General features: G+C 39.1%; 1 protein-coding gene across 1 annotated transcript in view; it reads left to right on the forward strand.

The window, feature by feature from the left end:
- The window catches only part of LOC121400602, a 28,266-nt gene extending 19,386 nt beyond the window's left edge, over positions 1-8,880 (forward strand). The window contains exon 9 of the mRNA XM_041584016.1: positions 8,718-8,880. Within this exon, the coding sequence (XP_041439950.1) occupies positions 8,718-8,775 (58 nt within the window). The 3' untranslated portion in view covers positions 8,776-8,880. The remainder of the gene's footprint in view (positions 1-8,717) is intronic.
- The last annotated feature ends 1,170 nt before the right edge of the window (positions 8,881-10,050 follow it).

Consider the following 10,050-nt stretch of genomic DNA (forward strand, 5'->3'; position numbering starts at 1 on the left):
TTTGCTGCTTCGGGACTTCGGCTGTTTGACTTTTTCGGGCACTTCCGCATTTCGGCTGTTCGGGGCTTCGGAAGGGTGGCACGGCTTTGGCGCTGTCAAGGCCCGGGCCTGAAGGAGGGCCCGGCAGCGCTGAACTTTTCGAAAGAGCCGGGGCCCCCCTTCAGGCCCGGTACACTTACCCCCTGTGCCCCCTGATGGCGGCCCTGTCGTTAGGCAATATGGTCAAAACCAGCCATGTCAGCAATGTATGTTTTTAGAGCTAGCGCAATTCTTGAATCTATGGCAGATTAACAATTTTAAAACTGGTTAACAATTGTAAAAACTGGTTAAAAATACTCCAGCACAGGGCTCAATTACCATTGCTAGGTGCAGCGCTAAATGGGCACCGACTTGCGCCAGTGAAAATGGTACACACAGTTTGCCAGCTGTCTTTCCTTTGATGTGTATGGTGCAAGACAAAATGAAACCACAAGGAAGCCATGTACCCTACTCCTGCCTTGAACTGGTGGTATGTACAGGGCTCCCTTTACATGTTGAGTCTATAGACACTTGCTGATGTGTCACTTGAGGTAAATGGATTCTGTCATGTTTTTTATGGCATAGTTTTTATTTTTAAATTACACTGTTTACAAAACACATAATTCACTCTATCATATAGAATGTTATGCTTGAACTAATAAAAGTATTTTTTTACCTGTAATATTGGTGTGTAGGCAGCCATCTCAGGTCATTGTGCCTGATCATGAGCTTTCAGAAAGAGCCAGCACTTCACAATGGAACTGATACGTTATTATTTCTCCTGTTTAGTGTTACTTTATGAGTCTCAGTGGGACTTGGGTTTTTACTATTGAGAGCTATCCTCATATCTTCCAGGGTGCTGTAATCTTGTGTCAAGTTGCTAATATCCTGTTACATTCCCATTGTTCTGTTGATAGGTTGCAGGGGAGAGGGTGGGGTGAGATCACTCCAGTAAACAGTGGCTGAAGTTTATCAGACAACAAGTCACATGACTGACAGCACCTGGGAAAAAAACAACATGTCTAGCCACATGTAAGATTTCATAAATAAATATATTAAAATATCTGTTTGATATTAATGCAGAATTCTGCTGGAGCAGCACTATTTACTGATGTGTTTTGAAAAAAAACATGTTTTCCCATGACAGTATCCCTTTAAAGACCATTTCCCACCAGTGTTCCTCCTGCTTCCCTGCAGCAAGACTTGTCCCAATTTGCTATCCAGATATCCTATCCAGCATTGGGTTAAAACATGGTATGCCATGCAAATAAAGGAATGGGTGCGGCTCACCAAAAGTCTTTGTTGGTTTAATTCCACGGGTTATCCTGTGTTCGATATCCCAAATCAATGTATCAATAATGTAGTTGGTTGTGGAACAAACCCAAGGCAGCAAGTTGACTGCAATACTCATTATTGGGAGGTAGAGTTACACAACATGTTTCGGGCGGGCGAAACATGTTGTGTAACTCTACCTCCCAATAAAGAGTATTGCAGTCAACTTGCTGCCTTGGGTTTGTTCCACAACCAACTACATTATTGATACATGGTATGCCATGCAGTTTGCAATCCTTTAGTAAGTGATACATGAACCCTTATGCCTTTAAAATGTAAGGGATGAATGAAGCATTAATAATAGATGTGGTCATCCCCAGATTTGTTTACTCTTAATTAGTTTAGTCCCTTAACTGCTAAACAGATAACGAAAAGCACCTATTATTCTTGTGTTTATTTTTATTTAGGTATTTATTGAACTGTTACCAACTCTGCGGGCAGAAAGTTCACTGAGCTCACCACCCCTTTTTTTGTTAAGGAGTACTGTATTGCCTTCCACTCTATGCTGCCAACATCTCAGCTTTCCTCACATAATCTGGTTATTCTCTGACTTGTGAAACAGTCATTACATAACAGCTACGAAAAAAGGAAAATAAATATGAGCCTCCCCAAGTTCTGAGGGACAGAACAAAATATTTTTCCCCTATGTATTTAATATATCTTAACATACAGTATATACATATGACAACATTGCTGTGCCACGTGTTTCTGCTGATGTCATTCCTTTGGAAACAGTTTGCAAACTGAATGTACTTGTGAGATCAGCACCTGTTTTTGCTTCCTCTCTCTTTCGTCTTCTGACGTGAATTGCAAAATATCCACGAACGGTTCCGGCGTGATCCGATGTGCTGCGCAAAAACGCAGGTGTCACGTCGAATGTGACGGAAATAAGGTCTGCATTCGACAGTGTCGTGTCTCGTCACATCAGCGATGCGACACAATCTGACAATAGCATTACTTACCTTATTTCCGTCGCATTCGACGTGACGCCTGCGTTTTTGCACAGCACATCGGATAACGCCGGAATCGTACGTGGAGTCCTGCCCTTAAGGTATGTAGATCCAAATTACAGGTTGTTGCACGAATAAAAAGTTTTTTGATCAAATATTGGAGTGCTGCTGCAATTGTTTAACCCATGTGTAGAGAACCTGTGCAGAGAGGAGTACAGCGTGCACCCGAGGCTTCAAACAGTGAGTTGTGTGGCACTTTACTTTTGACTTTGTATAGATCCAAATTACAGAAAGATACCTTATAAAGAAAACCTCAGGTTCTGAGCATTCTGGATAATGGGTCACATACCTGTATAAAAAAAGCAGCAGAGATGTAATTCTGAATTGCTGAATTTTGAATTGATTTTCAGCTGCATTACATCTAGCCATGAATTCTGCACTAACACATTTTTGTGGTGTTATTGGTGCTTTCTGCTGCTTCCCTGTTGCTTATTGCCCTACTCTGCCATCCTTGCTATACAGCATTCATTTGCTGACTCTTTTGCTCATCTGCAAAATAGAGAGCTCTTTAAATTAGGGGCCTCGTTTATTAATGCTTTGATGCAAATGTGCAGACATGAGTGAATATTATACAGTATGTAAATCATTTTCGGGAATGTTTAATTCCTTGTGTGTCCGGCCTTTCTACAAACCACACCTAATGATTTTTATCAACCTTAATACAGTTACACCCACGTTAAACCTTATTATAGCTCAAACTTATGCTAGCCAACTCAACTTCCTCTTCAACAAAATATTATTAAATTTCCCTGATTAATTGTTACTGTAATTGATTTAACAATTGATTCCTTCATGTTTTTCTGTAAAGCCTGAACACACAGGTGTTATGTTATGTGTCCCCCACCCCCCACACACATATACTTTACCAGAAATAATACTACTTCTTATTTCCTTGTGTGATAATAGTAGCCAAGTTAGATATTATGTGCTATTCTTGCACAATATTTATACATGATATCTACAGGCAATGAAACTGCACCTTGATCTATTTACCATTTACCTAAAATGGACAGATTTTAGTAAACCCAATGATTATGAAGTAATTATGAAGACTTTGCACCTAGTAATGTTAGGTTTTGCTTTTATCAGGGTAACCTTGCATACCCATCCATTACTGTAATTTTCACACACCCAAATTCAAAGCATGACCTTTTCCCCCATTGATCATGAAAGCACCTTGCACAAAATATACAAATGGGGTGCAATTTTAGTTCATATTTATGAATAGCTAGCTGTGTTGATGTTATAGCTACTAACAGTGGAGCATTTTCCACTGATGTCCTACCACCACCAAATAATTGATATCATATTTGCTACAGTTCATAGTACTCAGACACCAGCCTAGGGGGGCATAAATTAAGGGGCTGCATGTTGTCTAGCCGCACGGTAAATTCATTTGATTTTGGAGCACTAGCGACTAGGTCACGTGAGACATGACCGCCATTTAACCAAATGAAGTCAGTTTACTTTTAGTATGTTATAGAATGGCAAATTCTAAGCAACTTTTTAATTGTTCTTTATTATTTATTTTTTATATGTTTTTTAATTATTTGCCCTTTTCATCTGACTCTTTCCAGCTTTCAAATGGGGGTCACTGACCCCATCTAAAAACAAATATAAGGCTACACAATTATTGTTATTGCTACTTTTCATTATGCTTCTTTCTATGTAGGCCATCTTCTATTCATATTCCAGTCTCTTATTCAAATCGATGCATGGTTGCTATGATATTTGGACCCTAGCAACCAGATTGATATTACAGGCTGGAGAGCTGCTGATTAAAAAGCTAAATAACTCAAAAACCAATAAAACATGGAAACCAATTGTCTCAGAATAGCACTCTCTATATCATAGACGTTTTTGCTACTTTTTATTGCTTATCTTTCTATCCATCTATATTCTAGTCTTGTTTTCAAATCGATGCATGGTTGCCAGGGTAATTTGGACCCTAGCAGCCAGATTGCTGAAATTCCAAACTACAGTTGAACAACATCATTAAAAAATTGTTAAAAAAATTAAGACCAATTTGTAAATTGTCTCAGAATATCACTCTCTACATCTTACTAAAAGTTAACGCAAAGGTGAAAATTGTTGACATAAATACACAGGTAAAGCGCTATGAGGGCTTTTTGTCTCCTCTTTCTTCAATCCTGTCTTGTGGGGTGCATTGAAAAATGAATTAAATTGAGGTCCCCACTTACTCCCATTTTATTAGGGCGTGGTCAGAGCCTTGGCCCCATCCTTGTGAAAGTCTATGTATAATCCAAAACCACTACTATCATATACACTTTAACGTCTGCTATAGGCCAGCCAGGTCATTAGAATGCTAACATTTCAAAAAAGCAGATACTATTCCCACTAAGTTTATCTCAAGTTTTAAGCAACCAAGGTTGTACCACTGTAACCAGATTAGTAATATATTACAGATCCAGAGCATTTAGGTGTGTCTATTGATGCATGACAACAAAAAGATGGAGCTCCATGGTTCTCAGTGACTTAGCCACCCACATTACTTTGACGGCAAGCACCAGAAATTATTCCAACCAGACCTCAAAAATGTTTCACTCAATTGTGTCTGATTCACATTAAAAGCAAATTTATGGCAATTTGAATGCTGATTCGTTTAAAACACGCCACTTCCAGCAATAGTTAATTTACCCCTAATTTGAACAAGCTTACGTCCCATTCTCAGGTGCACTTAAGTATTTTTGCTGAGGTTTGGTAAACTTTGTCTTCCCCTCATAAATTAAAAAAATGTCTTTAAATGTCTTTAATGATTACATAGCTTACTATAACTGTGGCCAATGTATGGGGCCCTCTGATGGGCTTCCTCGATGCTAGATGTTGAACTGGCAGGTTTAAAATTCCCATTGAATTGAGGACCTCATCAGCACCTGCATTCCTGACTTTGCAGGGCCGAGCCAAGCTGACTGGGAGCTCTAGGCAACCCAGCCGGCCAACTCGCCCCCTGTAAATGCTCGAGCAAATGTGCGCATACACATGTAGTGACATCACGGGGGGAGCGAGCGGAGAGCCAGCAGCAGCAAGAAATCCTGGACTAAGTGTAGGTAAAACCCTCTCCCTCTTAGTTAAAGTTATAATAGAGAAAGGGGATATATATATAACTAAGAAAGGGGGAGCACTCCTGTAATAACTCGTTTGGTACACTGGGTGGCATCCCATATTGATTTAACATATTACAATATATTGGTTTCTGATTTCTGTTGCCACAGGCGCTGATCCCTTTTTACTATATTTTTGGAGATGCCTCTTCTGCACACCCCTAGTTCTGGGGCTGTGGCCTTGTGATCCAATTGTTGCTCCCACAATCAGATCAGACCGGAATCACATGGATGGCTTAGGCCCGGACTGGCAATCTGTGGGTCCTGGCAAATGCCAGAGGGGCTATAAGGTCCCATAGAAAGTCAGTATTTAGTGAGCTGGTGGGGGCTGTTTGGGCCTCTATGTGGGCTGATTGGGCCTCTGTGTACCTGAAATGCCAGGGCCTATTTTAATTCTCAGTCTGGACCTATATATGGCTACCTTTAGTTTAGTACAAAACATCTGGAATGTCACATTACCAATCTCCTCCCACCAAGGTACAGTAAATTGGAGCCAGCATGAATCGTTTTATAATCTATAAAATTTATAAATCAGTGAATTTGAACTTCCGCAGTAACATTCTGCCACTTATATAAGTCTTGTTTTTTATTCTTTACATTGTTACCTTATATAGGTCATAGGTTTTTAAGCAACTTAGGCTTACCACATCCTGCTTGATACTAAATCAGATTCACTTGAAAAGCTTTGTACTATAGAAACCAAATACAAGTCTAGAGTATACAGTATATAAAAGCCGAGGTGCTGCCACAAAAAGTAATAGCATATAGAACATGGAGCACTCATGGGACTTAATTTATGTGCAAAGCTTTAAACTTACACCATTAAAGCTTTCCACATAAACTAAGTCCCATGAGTAATTTTATATAGAGAGATTTGATCAGAGATTAGAGATTTACTAATAGATAAATAGATAAACCCTGGGTGTCCAGGCTAATATATAATTACCCATACCTTTGCTGCCTTTCAGTGATTTTTTATGCTTACAGCCATTAGATCTTAAGGAAAGAGCTGTGTAATTACTCATAATCAAAGATGCATATTCACATTTTGTGTTCCCTGAGTTTGTAAGGAAATGCTGTTTCAAACACAGATACATTGCTTCTACTTCATAATACAAGTTCAAGCAAGCTGACCTGCAACAAGGAACATTTGTACTTGGGATCAGAAACAGTTCACCTCTTTTAAAGCCCCTTTAAATGATAATTGAAACAACAGATGCCATGTTAACCATTGCAGACTAATCAGCTGTAGTAAGATTAATGAAACAAAAGTCTGCGTTTGCTTTTATAGATTATTATATGGAGAACATTATATGGTTATTATACCTCTCTGTTGACATCTAATTTCATTTAAATCCTTTTGTTGCTATTGTAACTTAACTAACCTCAGATAGTTCTGGTCATACAGATTCTTCTCAATCCAATATAATGTGGTTTACTGGTATTTGACCCTTTGACTATGATTCTTGCTGCCTGCCTTGGACCACTTACCTGTTTCTGACCACCTTTTGCCTCATACTTTCCAAGTTTTGAAGCCCCAAAAGGGTATTACTGAAGATCAAGAGCTAGCTGGGGCTTTTCTTCTTAAAGGAAGACTTAGACATGTACCAACTGCTCCTCCAGGTTTTTTATTTTTGCTAAATCATGTTAAATCAAATATCTTATTGGTTGGTATGGGTTACTGCTCTGGGGCAAGCTTACTTTCATGTATTATACTGTATATGGTGGATAGTGCTTAATGAGTCACAGATTTGAAGACCTGCCAACATTTGAATTACCATATGAGGCACAATTTAGAACACACCTGTTCTACCATGACCATGCCTAACTGGCTCAAACATTGTCCATTTTCAGGTCAGCTGTGAGGGACACTCCTATTGGGAGCATTAAGTGGTATGTGATAAAAGATGGATTAATTGAAACTTTTTAAAGTTAGCTATATTGTGGGCTACTTTTCATCATCATCATCATCATCAGGGACTAATGATGAACAGATGGCTTAAAATGCAGGGAAATGCTACAAGAGAAACTATTTCAAAAACTGAAACCTGTGAGAAAGTTCAGGTTTTAGCAGCAGTGTTTGACTGGTGGGTAGGAGGTCCACCGGGGCTTTTACAACAGCCTCCACCCCACTAGGCCCCCTGCCTCAGTAACAACTCCCCTCCCCCCTTTGGGCTCTCGTGCATACCTGTCCTATAGATACTGCCGCAATAGAGTGCTGGATGGGGGAAAGATCAGGGGACAGCACGCGCGATAGATGGGTGCTGGCCAGTGCCCACCTGGTTTTTATACGGTGTCCTGCTGACCCAGTCCGACTCTGTTTAGCAGCACAATAATGCCAAATGCATAGCCAACTAACACTGGTTCGTGAACAAAAAGGTGATTATTTCAAAATGGCCCATTCAAAATATGCAGACTGAACAAGCTTTTAAGCAAATTACAAAGGTACTTGTGTACATAAATAGTTTTTGCAATTTGTAGTGAGTGCCAAAGCGCAGCTATTTCGCCTATACACACACAAAATGTAAGCAAAGTGTAAGACACTGGTGGTGGCATAAACTGGGGTTTCTTTACTGAGCAAGCAACAGTTGGAACAACATAACCTGCATAAGATTTCACGTAGTTGGTTTGAAAAATAACATACAACTATATTTAGTACAGGTATTTCTCTTTGGTTTGTACAATTCAGCAAGAAAATCTGTCAGCTTCAAGGGAAAAAATTATTCAGTTTGAAAATCAAAGCAAGTTTAAAAGTAGCAAGGTGAAAAGAGAAAATATTTTTTAGAGTTTAAGTTCAATGTCTGTTTGATGCCTAATTAAAAATCATTCTACCAAGGGCTTATTCACAAATGGCAGTGCAGAGTGTAAAACACATTACCCTGTCCCCACCAGAAGTGCCCTTCCTTACAATCCAGAATGGAAAACATGAACCTGCACTTTCATAGTAAATACAATACTGCATGCATTCAGCAGCACTAAAATCATGAGGGGTGGGCTTGGGGGCATATAGTCTGCCACTGGTATGATTATTAGGAGAAGGGGCCATCTGCCAATGTGAAAGTAGAAATGACTGCACATGTGAAATTAAATGTGGACACTCATAAGAGCATGTACTCAAACCATTGCTGGTTATATATTCTGGTCTCTTAACATGTGGCCCTAAATGACAGCAAGTTTATGGTATAACAGCATTACAAAAATATTCTTAATCTCATTTTGTCCTTTTATCACACAGGAACCAAGACAATGGAATATCTGTTCCTTTCAGCAAAGTACTGATGGTTTGGGAGTAATCATACACAGAAGATTTCTATGTTTCAGGAAAAAAAGAAGTTTTTTTTATGCTCTTTGCTGCAAAATGTTCAAATTCCTTATTAAAGAGATATGTGATGACCAACCAACATGCCTATCATGTCCTGACTCCTGAACAAGAAATGGGGCTAATAGAATAAGTGGTGCAGAGTAAACAGCCAAGTTTAAGCAAGTGATTATTAAATGCCCTGTTGCTATGGGTAACTAGACCAATATTTCCTCTTTAAATGCCAGTTTGCAAAATGCAATGTTTGTGTTACATTATACATAGTATAATAGTATACATAGTAACATTACTTTACATTACTACATTTACTGAGATTTTAAGGCAATTGTATCTGTAGTAGAATTATTTAATACATACAACAGGGTTTCTATCACCCCAAATAACTTACTTGGGGGTTATTTAGAATTAAAAACGCAGCATGCAAAATGTAAAAAAAGTGCAGTAGGCCATTTTTTTCTGTTCCTTGTTATAAATATTGCAGATGGAGCACAGAGAACTGCAGCTAACCCTATGAATACAGCACCGCCTGTATTTGGCAATGCTGTATTCATAAGCGGCGGCAGGAGGATGCATGTTTTTTTTTTACCTTGCACAAAGTTTAGTGTGTAACCATTCCCCCAGGCAGAACTGTTTTGTTCATGAGCTCCAAGATGTATGCTCTTGCAACGCTTAGTGCTTATACATTTAAGCCTGGGGGCTTATTAAATCATCCCCACATCAAGGAAAATGCATGTAAATGATTTCTAATGGCTATTGGCTCTGGCTGTTGTTAGCCTGCTTATTTTTGCAGACTAAGAGAAGCAGGTCTGCTTGGTGCCCCAGCTCCATTGATTTGAATCTGATCAGCCTGTGTGCCGTTACACATAGCGAAGCTGAAGCAGAGTTCAGTATTTGGTCTGATCTCAGCCTGTGTGAGATAAGACAGTGTGTGCACAGGCACTCCTGCAATTCACAATTAGATACAAGAATAAACCAAGATTTTATTCTGCCCCTGGAAAAAGTTTCACACTGGCAACATTTCACTTCGTAAAAAAAAAGGGAATGTACGCCAATGTGAAACTGATATGCTAGACTTGCATTTTATTAAATCTCCAGATTGTGATTCATTTTTACATTTGTCAAAAATGACATCAAATCTGAATTTCCACCCTATAGTCAATATGCACCTACAGTATGTATGAATAAAAAAGTAAATCATTTTGCATTATTAGGATTTAAGATTTATCACCAGTGTACAGTATGGGGCACA

This window comes from Xenopus laevis, chromosome 2S (assembly GCF_017654675.1).
Source record: "Xenopus laevis strain J_2021 chromosome 2S, Xenopus_laevis_v10.1, whole genome shotgun sequence".
Taxonomy (NCBI): domain Eukaryota; kingdom Metazoa; phylum Chordata; class Amphibia; order Anura; family Pipidae; genus Xenopus; species Xenopus laevis.